At 40.1% G+C, this 19,921-nt stretch overlaps 4 protein-coding genes across 8 annotated transcripts; 2 read left to right on the top strand and 2 right to left on the bottom strand.

The window, feature by feature from the left end:
• Position 1: 1 nt before the first annotated feature.
• Positions 2 to 5,507, bottom strand: si:ch211-149k23.9 (germ cell-specific gene 1-like protein). The gene is made up of 6 exons (XM_051406147.1): positions 5,312 to 5,507; positions 2,358 to 2,540; positions 2,180 to 2,227; positions 1,914 to 2,066; positions 1,664 to 1,775; positions 2 to 1,536 (listed from the first exon to the last, which is right to left on the bottom strand). The coding sequence occupies exons 1-6, from the start codon at positions 5,505 to 5,507 to the stop codon at positions 1,164 to 1,166; spliced, it is 1,065 nt and encodes a 354-aa protein (XP_051262107.1). The 3' UTR covers positions 2 to 1,163.
• Positions 5,508 to 8,373: 2,866 nt separating this feature from the next.
• Positions 8,374 to 11,052, bottom strand: atg12 (ATG12 autophagy related 12 homolog (S. cerevisiae)). The gene is made up of 4 exons (XM_051406206.1): positions 10,930 to 11,052; positions 9,658 to 9,794; positions 9,478 to 9,540; positions 8,374 to 8,569 (listed from the first exon to the last, which is right to left on the bottom strand). Exons 1-4 carry the CDS (start codon positions 11,021 to 11,023, stop codon positions 8,510 to 8,512), a joined length of 354 nt encoding a protein of 117 aa, XP_051262166.1. The 5' UTR covers positions 11,024 to 11,052; the 3' UTR covers positions 8,374 to 8,509.
• On the top strand, positions 11,048 to 13,651 carry isoc2 (isochorismatase domain containing 2). Of its 3 annotated transcripts, none has more exons than XM_051406194.1 (7): positions 11,048 to 11,214; positions 11,442 to 11,485; positions 11,866 to 11,990; positions 12,090 to 12,302; positions 12,816 to 12,886; positions 13,024 to 13,141; positions 13,483 to 13,651. In XM_051406194.1, coding segments are annotated over exons 2-7 (594 nt in total). In that variant the 5' UTR covers positions 11,048 to 11,214; positions 11,442 to 11,484; the 3' UTR covers positions 13,549 to 13,651. The 3 variants fall into 3 exon arrangements, with proteins under 3 accessions (XP_051262154.1, XP_051262152.1, XP_051262153.1); XM_051406192.1 differs by having other exon boundaries at positions 11,407 to 11,485; XM_051406193.1 differs by having other exon boundaries at positions 11,368 to 11,485.
• A 208-nt stretch (positions 13,652 to 13,859) lies between these two features.
• foxj2 (forkhead box J2) lies at positions 13,860 to 19,119 on the top strand. Of its 3 annotated transcripts, XM_051406068.1 has the most exons (11): positions 13,860 to 14,131; positions 14,381 to 14,801; positions 14,988 to 15,062; positions 15,182 to 15,274; positions 16,158 to 16,295; positions 16,381 to 16,873; positions 16,970 to 17,113; positions 17,211 to 17,312; positions 17,929 to 18,033; positions 18,172 to 18,270; positions 18,410 to 19,119. In XM_051406068.1, exons 2-11 carry the CDS (start codon positions 14,472 to 14,474, stop codon positions 18,526 to 18,528), a joined length of 1,698 nt encoding a protein of 565 aa, XP_051262028.1. In that variant the 5' UTR covers positions 13,860 to 14,131; positions 14,381 to 14,471; the 3' UTR covers positions 18,529 to 19,119. The 3 variants fall into 3 exon arrangements, with proteins under 3 accessions (XP_051262028.1, XP_051262026.1, XP_051262027.1); XM_051406066.1 differs by having other exon boundaries at positions 17,929 to 18,270; XM_051406067.1 differs by lacking the exon at positions 17,211 to 17,312 and having other exon boundaries at positions 17,929 to 18,270.
• Positions 19,120 to 19,921: the final 802 nt, after the last annotated feature.

Below are 19,921 nucleotides of genomic sequence, written 5' to 3'. Positions count from 1 at the left end.
CTGCGCTTTGAAAATCAATTTATTTATCTTTCCCAAAAAAACAATAAATTCCCCTATGGCCTAGAAACATACTGTATAATATAATGCTGGTAGTTGACAAAAATGGCGCTTACGGTCTTAAGTTTTCAATTGTATTTATCCCAGACAGTAAATCCAGGATTATCCCAAATGAATAACATACAGACATTCCTAAAGTCAATGGAAGTACATTTATTTAACTTTAAATAAATTATTGTGTGTATAATTTTACGTAAACACAGTAAATACCAGAGTGTAATATCCATTTAAAAACAATTATTTCCCTGAAAGTGTTGTGTTTCATGATGCAGACTGTTGAAGTGTGTGTGTGTGTGTGTGTGTGTGTGTGCAGTCTGTGGGTGTGTATGCCTGCATTTCCTTCCAACTTTCAACCCCCCACAACCTGCTCCACCCCTTCACATGTCTACCATCTCTCCTCACTCTATTCCTCCTTTTTCCCATCCAACTCGGGATTACTGGTTTACACATAATCTTCTGTTCAACATCAGAGAGCAGACTTTTCAAAATCTCTGTAATCTTTCTATCTCTATGTGTCTATCTTATGGGTTTGTCTGCGCATCTGCAGAGAGGCCGGGTTTGTTTGTAGCTCCCAGATGCATTACATCAAAATGCTGCATCTGTCCAAAGTTTGTCACAAGAGAAATGAGCATGTTGAATGTCCTGCTCAGATAAAATATTGTATATTTACTCTAAAGGACAGGCTGTTCTGTTTAGGTATCAACAGGAGAAGAAACAACCATCCATTATGCAATTAAATGCTCATTGAGATGACTGTTGTTGTCCTGATAGATTACATGTTAATATATAAACAATAAAATAATATAAACATATATGCATTTACATGTAGAGACATGCATTTACTTTCCTACCATGAGGCACTGAGACCCAGAAAACATGCAGTCTTAAATGCCAGTGTGACCTATACCATTGTAGTCTTTACATTTTGATATGTAGTGATTTCACTGGCCTTGAAGTGCAATTAGTATGTCCCAACTGCACTGAAAGTCAAAGAGGAAGAAAAAACAGGATGTATTCGCTCACACTGATCCTTCTCCAGTACAGCGAAAGTGTCTTTCCTTTTTTGAGTTTTTCAGCCCTTTTAGTTGATGGATATAAACGATCCCCTAACAAGGCGAATCAACTCGGTCCATGGCCTCCTCCATCTCATCCATCTCTCTCTCACAGTCTTCACACCCCTCTGGCCCACAGCCACCTACTAAAACCAATGTTGGTACGTCCCCATTCCCCACTCCAACCACGCTGCCATTCGGGGCCCACGCTACGTCAATCATGCCGTCTGGACACTGCAATAAGCCGCTGACAGAGTAGAGCCCGCCACCTGGAACAACCTCATCATAGGAAGGAGCATGAGTGGCAGCTCTTGCTTCCTCCAAACGGAGCCTCTGTCTGCGACGGAGCTCAATTATGGTCTTTGTGTAAGAGTTGAGTGTGACCACAGCTGCCCCCATACAGCAACTAAAGGACACCCAGGCAAGACTGTGAACAGAGGAGGTTATGAATAGTTAGAGAGAGAAGAGAAAAATTCCCTGTAAATAACAAGTACTTTATGCATATGCTTGAATAATACATGTTTGTATGCTGTCACTAAAGAGCAGCCACCTACGCAAATGACCAGCCGTAGTCCCAGGACTGAGGCCTCCAGTCTTTGGGGCCCACAATGACTGTCATCTGAAATACTGTGGTGAACATCATATGGGCCACCATCCCAAGAAGACCTACAGGGGGGATGAAACAAACAGACAGAACAAATGGGGATTAACTTAGTCTAGAAAACAAATATGCAAAAAGAGAATGATGTATGGAGAAGGAGGTGATTATATAATAATGTAAAACTAAAGGACACTTAGTCTCACCAGATAACACAGTACAGATAGCTGCATAGGCATTGATTTTCAGTGAGTGCATCTCTTTATGGGAACACAAGACTTCCAGCCACATCAGTAAGAAGCCCATCCCCAAGAGACCGATGTATGTAAACTCTGAAATAACTGACAGCCAGAGCACACCTGCAACATTGGAAAATACATACACAATTAACAAACATGCATCCATATAAATGCTTAAAAGGGGCTAAAATAATCATTTTGTTTTTATATTTTGACACTGATACATAACTCACCTTGTGTTTCTCCAGGTGTTAACTCTATAAAGCTTCGACATTTCTCCCCTGCCAACAAAATAAATAGGATAGAAAACATCATTTGAGTTCAAAAGAAAAGATTTAGTTAAGAACTGAGACTGAAAATAACCTTAACATTTTCTTAAAAGTTTAACTAAAGTTATGACTGTGGTCTCACCATCGCTGTGTTTCTCACAGCTTTCCCAGAAACCTGTGTGAAAGTATCTGAAAGCAAACTTGTCTTCTCCCGTCTCCCAGATGTAGTGAACCGCATTGGCCAGCTGCCTCTGTCTGATCTTGGCCAGCTCGTCCCTTCTGGCTGGAGACAGTGTGCGGTTGAAGGGGTTCTGAGTGGGACTCTCTGTGTGACAATTAAAAGAGTATTTTAGATTCATTTTTTAGCTGCTTATTCCTGATATGGATAATGGAGTTGGTTGCAGGAGCAGAACCAGGTATGCACTGGCTGGACCGTCTCTTCCCAGCTCTTTACACACAGAGACATCGACACATTCATACACAATCTGTATCCTCTAAATAACAGTGACTTGGAGTTCTTTCAAATATGGGAGGAAACCCGCAATATCACGCAAACTTCAAACAAAACCCTCAGGACCCACTTCCTGTGAGGCACCAGCATTCATGACTAATTTACTAAAAAATACAAACGTACATTACATACATGTGCAGGCAAGCAGATGCATAAATACACAGAATGACTCATGAACATCATCATCACAATAGGTTCTCTAACTGATAGACTCTGATTTCCCATTTTCAAAAACATAATGCACAAAAAAGCCAGATGATTAAATTGGCAAACACACAGATGTGTGTGTTAAAACATAAACATGCAGGTGTGTGTTAATGTCCAAATGGAGAAAGACTACATGCTTTAGAATGAGTTATGGAGACAAAACAGTGAGCACAAAACACCTGCAAGTCTGTTAATGCAGGTTTGTCAGCCGGCACGTCTTCATCCCATGTGTGTATTTGTAAATCTGGTTTGGAAGCATAAGGGAGACTGAAATCCGCCACTGTAAAGGTAGATCTTAGTACACAAAGTACATGTAGTGATCAAAGTTGATTCCGTTATGCAGTAAGAGCTTTTAATCTCAGTGTGGATTAAGTATATCTGTTGAGAAATTTAAAAACCACGCAGCAGGCGGTGTAAACCTCTCCTCCATAAATGAATAAACCTTTGGGAGCGACCCTCACACCCCATAGATTAATACTAAGCCATAATTAAATTCACTATAGGACAAAGGTATGGGTGAAAAGAGATTAAAAAACATTAAAACCGAGGACATTCAATTTCTAACGGGGGGGAAGCCTGTCAGTTTATCCAGTCAGATTAACTCGAGGTATTGGTTCTTATGCAGTGGCACAGTGCAAAGATCAAGAAATTCAATACTTGTGCAAACGGGTTCAGCAGTCAAGGCCAAACCTTTTGTGAAGTCGGTGTCAGGAAGCTGCATTTTATGACTAATGACTCATGAGATGATGCACAATTACAAACTGTCCATATGCACAGACACTTACAAAGATTTGACATGTATGTATACACACTTAATATCCACTTTACTTGGTACACCTGGCCAGTTTCCATTAAAAAGAGTTGAGCAAACTCTGCACTTGATGGAGTCTGCTGATGAAGGCTGTGAGATATAGTTGTAAGTAGACTTTGATTTAGGACTGTTTTGTAAAATGATGGTGATTTTTTAGAAGGACATAAATGACAAAAATATTGGATTATCATTATGTCCCTGACAAATCAGACAGGCCTCTGAAATGAACTAAAGTCACGTTTATTAAAGCACCTTACAACAATAATGCTTCACCTTGCTGAGAGTCCTAACCTGTGGCTGTGACGGCTGTTACCTGGTCACTAACAATGTTTCAGCATTCAAACGCAAAAGCCTGATGCCAAGAAAACATCACATGACTGTTGACGTCAGGTTGGGTGAATGAACTTGTGCATGAGCATGCTGTATACTCATGAACGTGTTCCAACACATATCGGGATTGTTCACCAGGTAACTTTTTGTAGTAACTGTCTGTTCATGTTCTTACTGTAGCTTTAGCCACTTGTTCTTAACCAACAACAGGGACATTTAGCATTGTCTTCTTTTGATTTAGGCCAGACCTTAATATTCTGAAATACTCCACCAGTGTGGAACATAGCAAAGTACATTTACTCAAGTATTGTACTAAATGTTAAGGCACTTGTACTTCACTTGAGTGTCTCTATACTTTATAACTTCATACTTCTGCTTCACTACATTTCAATATTAATAATAACATTAATTCATATTATATATGAATATTCCAATATTGTAATATTGTAATTTTTATTCCACAAGATTATTTTATGGCAATTATTTGCAGATTCTTCATAAGAATCATGATCATCTAATAAAATTGGATGTCCAGGAGAAGTTAATTAGTTAAAATTATCTCCATGTTAACCAGCTACAACATTAACATTATGTTGCTGAATCAGAAGTACTATTTGTATATAATTGAATGCAGGACATTTACTTGTAAAGGAGTAATTTCACACTGTGGTATCAGTACTTTTAATTAAATAAAGGATCTGAATTGCATCACTGTAACACACAAGATAACAAGTTACAAGATATATGTTGTTATTTTCATAATTGTTTCTTCCTTGCTCTTAGGTAAAACAACAAAAAATTATAAAATTGAAAAACAAGTCTGTTATTTAAACTTTGTTAGTAGAATTAAACCTCAAAAATCATTGCAACGCATTTCTGAGACGCTAAGCTCTGTGTATGTGACACCTGTAATCAAATAAGTGGTTTTGTTCAAGCATCTTGCTCATCGTAAAGTTTATCTGCACAGTAACTGAACTTCCCTACCCTGACTGCATATTTAAATGCCCTGCTGAGACACACACATTTGTCACAATGTCAAAATCAATGAATGGGGAGGTGCCCCTCAAGAAGTGGATATTAAAAAACATTCATGTACACCGATTAGTGTTAGTCCAAGGACCCCTAACAGAAGAAGAGCAATCTAAGTTACAGTATACTTAAAAGGAACAATAAAGAGAAACAACCAAGCAACAGGAAGCAGTGTGGAGAAGTGAAAGATAATGTGACATCTCAGTACCTGTGGTGTAAGGCTCGCTGTTGTTCTGACCACAGTTCTTCATTTTGACAGGCGAAAGGCAGAGGGGCTTGACCACCTTGTGAGTGCCCTCACACCAGTAAGAGGTGCACAGAGCCAGGATGGAGAGGGCCAGAGCCAGAGTGGTCAAGGTCAGGGAGAGCAGGGAGCGAGAGCGACGAGACATACGCTCCAGCATGGCCACAAAGGAGAAGAGGGAGGCAGGGGGGAGGCCAGAGAGAGAGATTGGGGGGGTGTAAGTAAGGTAAAGAGGGGGCAGACTGCACGTGGGAAGAGGACAAACAGGACAGAATGTACAACTGCAGTCACAGATGGAGCCGAGAGGGTATGACAGATGCTTTGGGGTGGTTTTAAAAGGTGATGAGCTGCCAGGTTTAAACGGAAAGCAAAGATAAATGTGATGTAACTGTGACAGAAAGAAGATGACAAAACACAGCTGACACAATGATACTGTAAAGTCAACGTGATTAAAAGAGAGGAAGATAAAGCGAGCGAGAGAGAGGAGGCAGCGGGATAAGATGCTCTGAAGTTGATACACGTGGGAAAGGCCAGATGGAACCCAAATAAATGAACAAGAGGGGATTTAGGTAGACGAGGGTTCACAGTAGGAGAAAACAGTGGGATGTAAGGACAGTATGCTAGGTCAGACAGCTTTAATGTGATATCCTGCTATTGATACATCCCCTGACCCTCTCGTGTGCACTTACTAGATCGGGGTGACTCGACCGAAAAAAGCACAAGGTCATTTAAAAATACCAGAATTCATCATTAAAAGCTGTATATCTAAACAGGTGATAGCAGACATCCTTACACCCAAGTCATCACCTGGCACTGAAATAAATGTTTGTTTGGGACACACAGAGGCTAAAACCAGGGTGTCCATATAGTGACATGTAACTCTGTTCTATGTTCCTTGAGTCGGTAAGACTCAAGACTTAAACTGCCTGAGGTCACATAAGACCAACAGCTGTGTTTATGTAGAGGGGTTATATATAATATGTGCTCTCCTGTGACCCGGGCTAATATCTCCCTGATTCCTGATCAACACACTCAGACCTGACCCTGCCGCTCATTACGAGCTCCACTGCTGGACCCTGTGTAGAAGACAAGACGAAGGGGAGCAAAAAAAAAAAAAAAACAAGAGATTACTTTTTTTGATGAAATTATGGATAAGCCACAGATCTAAATGAAATTTTTGCTAGTAATCCCTGATAATCTGCTTTTATCTGTTTGTGTTAGGTGTGTTTTAGTGTGAAGTGCATTCTGACCATATCTGCTGTCTCTCTCTCTCTCACTCTCTCATGCAACGTCTCCCTGTCAGCCAACAGCCCCTGAAATATAACAGAACATGAGTTAAACAAGTGATTTTAGCACAAGCCTTAATCTACACTGCTATCTGAATAATGCTGACAAAAAATACACGAAGAAACAACTAATGGATGTAATGGATGCGCCGAATTAGATCACTGTGGCTACTAAAGGCACACATCTTCATTGACAAGAATCTACAAGCTGTACATTTCTTTATTATGTGTAATATTTGCAGTGCCCAAAGAATAAGGACAGTCAGCTTTATGTGAAATGTATGCGCCCAAGGTTTTAAAAACATCACTATTATTGTCTCCAATGTAAAGACAGTTTCTTCTCAATTAAGAACATGACTCTTAACATTGAACATACACTAGTGTGACCAACGTAAGTTTGCAAAAGTTTACAGTATGAACATGTTGGATGGATACTACTACTACTTACTAGCATGAATAACACCAGTATAACCTTTTGTTAATCTTACAAGAAAACTGGAAATTGTTCAAGAGAAAAACAGAATTATGTGATAAACATTATTGTTTCTCAGAGGCATCGACAGTCTGTCTTGCCTGTCTTGACAAATATTAAGAGGCTGATTAGAAACTTGGCACACATTTGCCTAATTGAACCTGTAGTCACCCGCAAAATATGTAAACACTCAACTTAAATAAGAAAAGCTATACACATATAAGTTATTGTTAAGGCTGTAATGACTATTTCTTCTATTAATCATTTAGTCTATAGCTGTCAGAAAATAGTGAAAGATGCCCATTTTCTAGAGCTCTTCATGTAACTTTTTATCTGAACATCTGTCCAAAACCCAAAGCTCTTCAGTTTACTATCATACATCAGACAAAAGCATCAGAATCTCTCATTTGAAAAGCTGAAAGCAGCAAATGGTATTTTTATTTTTAAAAATGACTGAAACAATTAATCTGTTATCAGAATAGTTGCTGATTAACTTTCTCTTTTGATTGACGAATCATTTCAGCTCTATTTATTTTAAATAATCATACAAGTACCTACCAAAGAGCCTTCTCTTGTCCCTTGAAGTACTTCTGGTCAACTAAGATGTAACTACCACAGTAAAACAACTTTTAGCCGTCACTTCTTTCAGTCCTCTAAACATACAATCCTCGGTTATCTCTACCTTCTTCAAGTACCCACAATCAAAAAGCTCAAGAGCTTGATTTTAGTTGCTCCATCTTGATTCTCCGTGTCACTACCCTCCTCATATTTTCCCTCTGTATACGTCCCAAGTATTCCTCCTCCTGGATGAGCATCAGTGACCCTTACCTCTCCAGCTGCACTCCCCACCTTTAATCCTCCCGGCCAATAGTTGGACAGAGATGCAAAACTGGTGGAGCGACTGAGTGTCTGTCTCCACGCCACTCTCTTTTCTGTCTTTCTTGGGAATTTATGTCACACACCCATCCTGCATCATGTAATCCCTCTAAGTCCATCTGTTACTGTAGTGCCCCCTCTCTTCCTATGTCTGTCCCTTTTCAGAGGTGGTTCCTTCTCAACCTCCCTAAACCTTTACCACCAGTTTAAGCTCCTTGCCAATTTGACTTTTCTTAGGTATTCAATTATTATATTAATTGTATAAAACTGTAAACCAACGTATCCCCTAATCAGCACCAGTGCTGTACAAAGCTAAATCCTGTGCCCACTAAGTTAAGTTTTTTATTTTTGGTGCCAAATGTGACACCTTAAAAACAGCGGAACGAGCTTCACATAGTCAGAATAATTTATTTACAATATGTATGTACAGAAAAAGTGAAAGAAAACAAATGGCAAAAAAGGAAAAAACAACATCGTGTGCATGTTTGGAGGAAGGAGGAGGTCCACAGTGGAGTTGAAGAAAGCAGTTTAACCCCAGGCTTGAGATTTACAGTAATGCAGAACCAGCTTTCCATCGCTGCCAAAACACTGAAAGAGACAGAAACAAATACACAAAAGGTAAATATTAAATAAAACAGTAAGACAGAAGCGTGATGTGACAGTACAGTTATAAACTGATCTGATTGTGTTGATACTGAGCTGTCGAGCAGTGAGAGCGGTGGGATGAGCAAACATCCACTGTGAATTCTTTGCTGTTACCTATCAAGACATTAATCAGTGGCCAAGGGTTTTGGCATGTGACACATGGAGCTCCCCTCTTACTGCCCCCTCTGCTGGTCACAGCTCCACATGGCCCATTAACTTCTATGGCCACTTATATGGGCTACTATTTTAATATTTAATTAAAGGCGAAGAGACTATACCGATATGGTAAAGAGTAAGACACTGGTTAACTGTTCTAAATATCACCCCGGCTGAAGCCTGACTGGGCTGAAGTTTATCTGTTAGAGGATGTATAAACAATATGACATATTTATATTAGTGTTACAAAAAATTAAAGTCAATTTGACTGAAAAAGATAAACAGACAGTTAATATACTTGTTAGTATACAAGTATATTAGTACACAAGTAAAAGTCCTCATTAGGCTTGGAACATTTGCTTCACTTACTGAATAAATAAAGCAAAATAAGATTTAAAGTTATGTTGTTGGCAAGTTGTCAAATAAACATGAATAAACTAATCTTCTCTGTGTAAACGTGTTGTAGTAAAGTTAAGATTGTGTGCAAGGTCCACAACTATCAATTATCTGCTTGTTGATGATACAGTTCAAAGCTCAGAAAATGCTAGTTAGTGGACATCAAGATTATTTTGTTTCACATACTATTCCCAAAGTCAAGAATTAACTTGTTTCATCTGCTTTAGGTTAAGAAAATTGAGGTTTAGATACACGACACACTACAGTAACAGGTAATTAATGTGTTTATATATACTCACATCAAAGAGGATTCCTACGTCTTGATCCGGGGACGGAGCAAAAGCTTGGTTAACATAAATGAACTGGAAAAAAATAAAAAAACAACACATGGAGTTATACATAAAGAACTGAAAAATCTCAAGCATGATTTCTAAGCTTCTGACCAAGTCTTCATTTTGGTAGACAAACTTAATTCTTACCAGTTGTTCATTGGCATCAAGCTTGAGGAAGCGAGAGATGAACTGAGACAGGGACTGTACTGTCCTCCCTCTGTCCACTGCCCACTTCTTTGTTTTCATTATAGGAGTGTCTCCCACAGCCTTCAGCAACACATCAACTATAAAAATTGAGGAAATAAAAAGTGAAACTGCTGCTGTCACCCAGACTGGTCCAGGCAAATCTAAACAATGTACAGTTCAGAGGAACTTCTGGAGAAGTGTTTGTTAAATCCATTACCACATAACCACAATGTATGATGGCTTGCTTCCACTAAATACTTCATATATATATATATATATATATATATATATATATATATATATAACATTAGCCTTTACAATGAGCTAGTGCCATACAGACTGTGAATGCTTTGAGCATCCCTTGGGCTTTTGCACAATTTTAGTATAGTCGGTAGGGAAAACCCTGCTGTTTATTCACGTTGGCTAAAACGTTCTAAAAACATTCTTAGACAATAAGTTGATGTTGTTGATGCTGTTGATGTTGTTATTGTCACAGGCGTAATTGTACCCCCATATACAAAATTACTGTACATACATAGTTTATCTTATTCTCACATACAAGACCATAAACTAGAGTCCAATGTGCTGGTGTCATTTATTCACAGATATGATTATTTTAATGGTATTTACCGTAATATGATCATTTTTATTCAAATCTAGAAAATACCAAGGAATATTAACAGATCAAAAGTAGAAGTTTGGCCAGACAACTGTATAAAGATAATGACGCAGGTTTGAATCGATGGGTTTTAACTCATAGTTGTTAAAAACAAGCAAAGCTTTGACATGAATGAAATGAACTAATTTAGAAATAAAGACAGAAAACCATCCTTAAATTCAATCTCACATAGAGAGCAAAAATGTTAAACGTAGAGTATGTCTTGCAAATCCATAACAAACCCCTAAAACGTGAAACAAGATATTTAAAGTTACAATAAACTGGGCTGTGAACAAACAGCTTCTCTGAACAAAAAGTATCCCAGAAGAGAATAATTTTAATTAATATTAACATTAGCTTTAGCCTCTCCACAAACCGGTAGTACCACGTGATAAAAAGCTACATGTTTATTGGCTAAAACAGAAAAATACAGCCTTCCTATTGGTCAGAATCTCTGTCAGTCATCTGAACGTCATACACCCGGACATGTTTCCCATCGCACTAACAACAGTACTCGTAAACACATATTACTCGCCATTATTCAGTTGAATTTTCGATATATTACGCTTTCTCACTTTTTTTCTTCTCTTCATTCGTCGTGGAGTCGTCCGACGGTGGCTGTGACTCCTCTTTTTGCGTGTCTGTGGGGGACTCTGCGTTGTCAGACATCTTCGGGCGACCACTGTGGGCTGGCTCTGGGTTCCCGCCCCCTCCCGCTGAGCTAGCGAGACGATTCGCTGCAGACGTCGGCTCCTATTGGCTCAAAGAAACGTCAATCTCCCAGACGCGTAATCCTATTGGTCAATGCGCTTCTGGGAAAAGGGCTGTTGAACTTGTGTGTCTTCTCAGCTACATGCTAGGTTAGTTACTATTGTTGTGACTTTGAAATATATATTTGTTGATATCGTAGTTGTTTCACAGTTAATTCAGGTGTCGGTTGTGTGTTTATGAATCCTGTGATGTGCTGTTTTTGGGGGAAATATTGAATGCATTCTTCCTCTTTTACTTGCAAGTAAAACAGGTAAATATCCTCTTGGTTAACAATTACACAGGACACACTTTAACCTGACAGCTGTACTTTCTACAGTCCTGTTGGACCTGTCACCCACTCCTCACAATCAACAAACAACAGTAAGTTCACTTTATTATGTTCGCTCTTGTTCGTGTTAAGCTATTAATCTACTTGGTGTCATCTTTTTACAAGACAATGCAACACACCATTGAGGAAATATTTCGTACAAGGAAGAGAACATATTTCCTTCTTAAGTAAACACAAATCAAAAAAAACAACAACATATGTTTCGATGTGAGAGCTGTTTGCTAAATAATGCTGCAACAAACTGTGTATATGACATTCAGTGCTTATATTTAATTAAGTATTATTGTTCAAAGCTTCAGTGTTTTAATGCCCACTGACCTTTCATCCTCAACACTGCACTTGTATCTAAATATGTGGAATCAGTGTGTGTCTCTGAGCACTATATGTTGTTTCTGTGACCTCGCTCTCGCAGTGGCCGGCATTGGAAGGCTCTCCACTAAGGATGCAGTGCTCTTCTTGTGTGACATGCAAGAGAAGTTCAGACCCAACATCTTCCAGTTCACCAACATCGTCAGCAACGCGTCCAGATTGCTCCAGGTCGAACTATCTCGGTCACAGCCTCAAACATTCATTCGTAAGCATTAATTATTTGAACAGATCTACTCAAACCTGCCTGCTCTCTCCTCCTTCGCGCAGGCCAGTCGTGTTCTGGGCATCCCCCCGATTTTGACCGAGCAGTACCCTAAAGGCTTGGGACCCACAGTACCAGAGCTGGGAGCAGCAGACCTGACAGCTCATGCTAAAACCTCATTCACCATGATGATAGAGGAGGTGGAGAAGGAGCTGCAGGCCCTGGGGAACCCCAAACAGGCTATACTGTGTGGAATAGAGGCGCACGCCTGTATTGCAGTAAGACCACGTCACTGCTTCTGCAGCTTAGCTGTTAAAAAGACCACATAAAGACAACTGGAAGCCCCTTGCTTACATGTAATGAATACATTCATATTTATTTTAGGTTTGTACCATAATTATAGTTAAACAGGAAACACAATTATTTGCAGGTTTGATTCCCAGTTTGGGTTTCCTGCTGTTCTAAAAGAAGGATGTCTTATGAATTCTAGCATGAATTCTTAATAAATCAATAAAATATTTATATCTTTAATCAGTGATGCCTTTCAGCAGTGGCCCTCAAAATGTAAAGAACAACAGAAACAGCCTCTAACAAAATTTCATAATAATTTATAATGCATCAGAATATGTTTGTATTATATTTATGTTGAGTATTGGGGAGATGATGATGTGACAGACAATTATTAAGCTATTATGCTATTATTAAGTAATGTAATTGTTTTATTACGTGTGCCAGAGAGCTTCCACAGTAGATTAATGAATAAGGACCTTTGGTTCTTGTCTTTTCCTCAGTGCACAACATATGACCTGCTTGAAAAAGGAATGGAGGTTCACATTGTTGCTGATGCCGTCTCATCCAGAAGGTGTCTTTTGTTTTTTTTTTCCTATAGAGCATTGTTATCACCTGCATTAAATATACATTTGCTCCTGTGTTTGTGTGGAAACCATATACGTGTGTGTGTGTGTGTGTGTGTTACTACTTTTGTGTCTCCCTTCACAGCCAGACAGACCGTTTGTTTGCTCTGTCCCGACTGAAGCAGAGCGGAGCTTACCTCACCACCACAGAGGCTGTTCTCCTGCAGCTGGTTCAAGATGCTAAACACCCCAACTTCAAGGAGGTGCTGTCTCCTACTCTCTGAGTTACTTCTGTTTGTTTAGAAGTGTCGTAAATGTAGAGTAAGCCTGGTGGTGTACTCCAAAAGTGTCCTCAGACTGCTGTCAAAAACAGTGCAGGAATAAATCGCTGCAGGAAAAAATACACTTGCTACAACCTTTATCATGACATTGACGAGTGCAGTGAGACTTCATTCTGCAGTGATAAAACCCAAATGTTTTCCCGAAGTTGTAAAGCTGCCATGTTGGCCCTTGTAAATTTGCCAAATATTGATTTAATTCTGAGTTTGCTGCCAGCCAAAGTAATGAAAGTGACAAACACATATTCTTTCAACTTTATTGACAGATCCAGAGGCTGTTGGCCCACCCGTCCCCTGACACCGGCCTCCTCGCCTTCTTCAGCGCTCTGTAGGGAGATCATCACCTGTCATTCTGTCGCACAAATAATGTACAGAACTTCACTGCTTCCAACATCATGATAAAGTGCTTCAATAAAGTGACGCTGCTACTTTAAATTTGTTCTGCCGTCTGCGTTTGTGCTCATGTTTCTGAAACGATTTTAGGTGAAACTTACAGGTTGTTTCTCTTTATTGATATCCTGGTGAGCCCACAGCTGCAGGAGCTTCTGCTTTAAGCTGCAAGAAGCTGAAGAGGTGGGGCCAGCTCACAGAGGCGGGCGCTAGGAGTGATGTCACAAAGGGGGAGGAGTGAGTGACGTAATTCTGGTATATCCAGAAAGGGAGGGGAAGGAGAGAGAGAGAGGGAGAGAGAGAAAAAGGAAGCTCACCGATAAGTTTTTGTGTATATTTCTCCAAAGTTACACAAACTTTCATAAAGCTAAAGGTATGTTTGGAGGCCTTGTGGGGATCAACATGCTGAGGAGAGAGATCTGAAGGGAAGGACGGACACCAGTTTGTCAGCAGTTGTGCACAGCTGATGACAACATCAAATATTAACACTTTTTAAGGCCTTGGGCCTCGAGTGACTATACAGAGGTAAGCAAGCCACTCTTCTTCCTTAGAAAATAGAAAGAGTAAGTGGAGTTGATATGCGTATATACTGTGACATCCATGCAATGTCTTTGCTTGTGAATGAATAGTTTCCAGAGTGTCTTGTGTCTGAACTTACTGGTTTGTGACTGACGGTGGTTGGAAGTACAGGAACAGGACAGTTGATAGTGTTACATTACAGGCAGGAGGGACTCTACTACAGCATTATCTCTGTGTTTGTGATTGTCTCTACAGTGTCCAAAGTAAAGAAAAAGTAAAAGGACGTGTGGATTTAGCCACTTCCTCTTCTGATCCCTCAGATCCTGCACGGAGAGAAAGAGAAACAATGTCCTCTGACCTGGACTCCAGTCTCACCAGCATTGACTGGCTGCCTCAGCTGGGAATCAGCAGCCTGCGCTCGGGGAGAGAAAGAAGAGGAGCAGGAGGAGGGGAGAGGGACAAGAAGAAAGACAGAGGGAGGGAGAGGGGAGACTTCCTGCCCTCTGTGCCAGACCCCTCTCCTTCCAACTGCAAAGGGAAACCCCCTCACAGTTATGCCACTCTCATTGCCATGGCAATAGCAGCTGCACCTGAGAGGAAGTTGAGTTTGAATGACATCTACACCTGGATCAGTGACACTTTCCCCTACTACAGCCGAGCCGGACGTGGATGGAAAGTAAGAAAGAAGCTTTAATGTAGAAGAACATGAGTGTACGAGAACAGTATTAACGTTGTTACAGTTGGTAGTGGGTTTGGTCATTTCCGTCTAGTTTATTAAGTATTAAGTATTAAGTATATTTTTTGCAACACCAGCTGGTACAAGAATGACTTATTTCCTTATGTAACTTTGTGTCTTTAACAGAACTCCATTCGGCATAATTTGTCACTAAATAAATGCTTCAGGAAAGTTCCTCGGCCACAGAATGACCCCGGCAAGGTGAATTACTTTTTATGTTGTAATGTTTTAAGAATATATGTGTTTCTGCATCGTGTTGGATGGAGAAATTATTGCTTAAAAGAGCGTAAAGTTAACAATGTGTACTGTAATTTGTCCAGGGTTCCTATTGGACGATGGATGGACCTGCAGAAGGGAATCAAGTGAGGGCACCTAAACGTCCCTATCCAGAGGAGGAAGAGGAGAGGCAGGATGTATGTTGTTTAATCTTATTCATAAAGTACAAGTTTGAGATTCTGGTAATTTATTCCCATATTTTTGCTGTAAATACAAGTTTCTTGACAAGTTAAGATTTTGAATGAAAAACATTCAATAATGAATGAATTAAAACTAATTAACTAACACTCTGAAGGGACAGATTCACCAAAAACCTTTCCTACTTTACCTCTAGTGGTATTTAGCCACACAGATACTGGTTTCGATTTTATTTGTCCAGGTTTTAAGAATATGTGTCTCTCGAAATTTCTGCATTCAGCATAATAAAAGGAAAAAGTGCATTTGAAATTCGGCACCAACATGTCCTTCTAGAAACAATGTCCTGGTTACTCTTTATAACCTGCAGGCTTTTGTGTCAACAGTTATAATAGCGGCTACCTTTTATGGAAGAAATTGTTTCCATTAGTCACCATTCACTTCTAGTGTATTGACGTGGATGCAGAAATCAAAACTTTATTGTATATTGTAGTATGTATTTTTCATATTGTATTTTGGGTGAACCGAACTTTTAAAGGACCAGTGTGTAGGATTCAGTTGCATTGCAAAAAACGTGAACGCCCCTATCTAGTTTAGTTTGTCCCTTCTGGGCGACTGTAGAAACATGGCGGTTTAACATGATGGACTCGATGGAAGGCGACCCAAAGTGTCAGTAGATATAAAAGGCTCATTATAAGGTGACAAAAACATAATGATTATACACTAATGAAAACATAGGGATGAATATTATATTACATTTCTGCCAATAGATCATCTTAAATGTTACACACCGGACATTTAACTTGAGTAAACTTGGGTAATGCTACTTTTAGTTTCCTAAAGGATTTGAATACCGTTACAAATTCTAACGCTCTGCTGTTACAGGGGACACAAGCAGCGAGAGGACCCTCTCCTCATCAACCACAACCAACCTCCCACACAGACCACCAGCTTCTAAATACAGAGCCACTGGGAGGCATCCAGTCACCCCAGTCTGCCTCCCTCTCTCCTCCTCCATGCAAGGTAGAGTCACTTTCTCCCGTCTTTTTTTTTATCACAGCCAGGTTTTCTGGGTGCTTATAATATATAATGTCTTTTATCTTCACAGCAACAGTCACCCTACATGCCAAGCCCCGTGTCCAGTCTCTCTGTCCCTCATCCGTCTGTCTCTCCTTCAGCTGGACTCCAACCTGCTGCCCCCATGTCCTCTATCAATTCTTTCCCCCATGCTCTTCCATCTGGCCCCACTTTTTCCATGCCCTCTGCTTCGGCTACACCTCTGTGTGCTGCCAATATGTCTACAGCTTCTCCTGCTGCTCCCTCTTTCTCTGATGCCTTTCCCGCTAACTCGGAACCCGTGTGCATCTCCACCTACTCCTGCGCTCCAAACTCAGTGCCTGTGTCTGTATGCACTGTGTCAGGACCCACTCACTCTTCAGTATCTGCTGTCCCTTCATCTGTCGCCGCCCCCCCAGTTGTCTTATTAAACTCCTCCACCGATCCTCCGCTCCGCTTCACCTTTGACGAGCTGAATTTACCCGACTTGTACGCCTCTTTCAAGTCTCTGGTCAAGACCATGCGGGAGAGGGGAGGCTCACAGTGTAAGTACCTTGTGCTTGTGAGTGTATCAACTCTATAGGGTGTGCATTATATACATAAACAGCTTGGATGAGTGACTTTGTTTCTGTTCTTTCTAGCGGATGTCATTCCCCTGGCTGTTCTGAGCAATGACACTACCCCGCTTCACACTCCAACTCTGCTGCCAATGTCTCCTCATCCTGCACCTGCACCACCTCCACCAGCCGCACACCCTCCTGAGACAGAGCGCGTAACACATCACAGTAAGTCTCACACGACCCCATCAAACCCCCAGAAATGCTTGGAATTGTATTTAAACCAGCAACATAACACACCTTGCCTTCCTCCCTTCCACTTTAGCTGTGCCACCTGACTGGTTCAGTAACCCAGATTCTCTGAAGGAGAGCTTCCGCATTGCCAGCAATCTAGACTGGGCAAACATAGACCTCTCTGGTCACCCAGGTCTGTGCTGTTTACCAGAGTCTTGTTTAAAGGGTCACTTCACCCAAAATTACAAAATAACATATTTTCTCACTCACCTCTGTGGGTAGTTTGGGTTTCATCTGCTGAGGGTTACTCTGGTTAATCCACAAAACTTTGTCAGACTTCACAGTCAATCAGGCAGTTAATTGATTGACAAAAAATTGCAATTATTTTGATTATCAAATAATTTCAGCCACATTCCCAAACAAAAACACCAAACATTTTCTGGTTCTTCTAAAATATAAAGATTTGATGCTTTATTTTTGTTATATGTGAAGATTTCACCAACTTATTTTATAGCCAAAAAAAGACCAGTTGAGAAATTAGTTTTCAGATAATAAAAATATTATTAGTTGCAGCATGGAAAATACTACCAAGGACACTAGAAAATGTTTTTTTTTGCATTTTTGGTGAACTGACCCTAATGTGACATGTCTGAAGATTTTACTAGTTTAAGATTCCTTTAATGGTGGCAGATAATTAAACAATATGATAATTATTGAGACCTTTGCAAACGGTTAGACATGTTGAGTAAATGCATCATCTGCACCTCTCTTGTAACCTTTTTTTGTTCCCCTCACTTTCTGTCCCCCAGACCTGCTGGAGAGTATGCGCCAGGCGGAGCTCTGCGACTGGGCCCTGGACCCAGCGCTCTTCACTTCCCTCTGTGACTCTCTGAACCGCTTCTTCACTCAGAAAGGCATGATCACCTCTGGGAGTAACTCCCCACTAGCCCTCGGCGCACCTCACTCCTTACAGGTCCCACAATTCACCACCAATCCTCCTCCTACCCTCGCCAGCCTCACTCACCCCTCACCCCTCCCCTACTCTCCCATAGTTCCTCTTGCCAGCGGAGCGCAGCCGCCCCGGAGGTCTCTGCAGATGCAGAGTCAGGGACTTCAAAGACCACAGTTAACACAACCTGCAAGCACAACAGGTAAGAGTTTTTCTTTTTAGCTTTTATCAAGTGGGTGTCTACCAACGTTACAGCCTTTTTAGTACCAAATCCCCTCCTTTTCTTGCCTCCATGCACCAGTTATACGCTAATTTAAACCATGTTTCTCTTTCGGTCTCAGCTGGGATGCAGCCTCAGCCTCAGTCTATGACACCACGACAGCGTCCTCCATTAAAGAGTCTGCATAGCAACAGTGAGGAGATCCAGGATGACTTTGATTGGGATTCTCTGCTCGTTTGACCCCCACTGATGGAGCGGAGAAACGTTTATAACAGAACTTTTCAGAAAAATGTGGCCCTTCAGTCATCTTCACTAAGCTCTACACCGAAGCCGTCCAGCTGTTGTGGATCTTGAAGCGTCTCTGAGAGCATGTTTGGGATCAAGTATGACTGAATGCTGTATTTCAAGGTTGAAAAAGATGTATGTTTTTTCACCTTTATTCAAATTCATATGCTGTAGTAACTTTTGTTTAGCTTATCTTCTCCAGGTAATTGGCAGGGTGTTTTTTTTTTCTATTGGATTGTAGATTTATAAGTGTAATGTAAATTTATTCATCACATTATTGTACTCTGCAGCAGTAAAACAGTAAATAAAAAGGAATATAGATAAAGCATTAACTACAGAGCAAGCATGAAACAAGCCAAACACAGATCCTGTGTTTTTGTTTTATTTCATAAATTCCTTTTGATTTTTTTTCCATTTTTCTTTTCAAATGTGAATGTTCACAGTCATCACCACACAAAATTCAACCTTACCCGATAAAAGAGATATTTTCTTGTTGATATAAAATAACAATAAATTCATCAAACTAAATTAAAAGAACAGCATGGAGCATGTCGTCAAGTCCCTGTTTTTTTTCCTTTCATTCATTGAAATAATTGTCTCTTTTTTTTTAAAAGAAGCATCAGTTTCTCTCTCCCTGAAGGAAAGAGGGATGAAACAAAAGGACAGTGGTGCTCTGGGAAACCTGTACACCAGGGATCTCATATGAAATGTGTAACTGGAAAAAAACAACTAATGCTTCTGATCAATTAAAAAAAAAAAGTGAAATAAGATTGGCAGAGAAATGTGTGACCCTTATAACACCTCATTTGAAATCCCAACATTACATAGTATTAATACAAGTGACAATTTTTAAAAACAAAAATAATGGATCATTTCATTTCTTCCTTTCTGAGTCACTGAAATAAGTTCGGACACAGGAAAAATGGAGACAGATATCGATACATATACACAGAAACAGGCATTTACACTATTGCATACTCACAAATGAGCATTCGTATTCTCATTCACACATCGCTGAAAACACACACATTCAACAAACATCCCAACATTTTTCCCCATCGGACCACAGATGTCAGAGCACTCTTTAGTTTTCTACAATAAATCAGGAAGAAAAAAAATAAGCATTTGATTTAAATGGCATCAACGAGTGATTTTCCTTGTTTATTTGTTCCCAAAAATTGGAAAAAATAAATTACATTTAACATTAAATTAAATTAAAAGTGAAATAGTTGAAAGAATTTGACCACATTGTGCCTGAAATGTTAATGCAGGGTTTTCAGTCCGTATCTAAGTCTGGAGTTCATTAAAAATCATCCTTCATGCACTGGTTTCATTTCAGTGATTCAGT

This window comes from Dicentrarchus labrax, unplaced genomic scaffold (genome assembly GCF_905237075.1).
Source record: "Dicentrarchus labrax unplaced genomic scaffold, dlabrax2021, whole genome shotgun sequence".
Taxonomy (NCBI): domain Eukaryota; kingdom Metazoa; phylum Chordata; class Actinopteri; family Moronidae; genus Dicentrarchus; species Dicentrarchus labrax.
The sequence above is the reverse complement of the archived record's forward strand: the minus strand, read 5'-3'. Positions and strand labels throughout refer to the sequence as shown.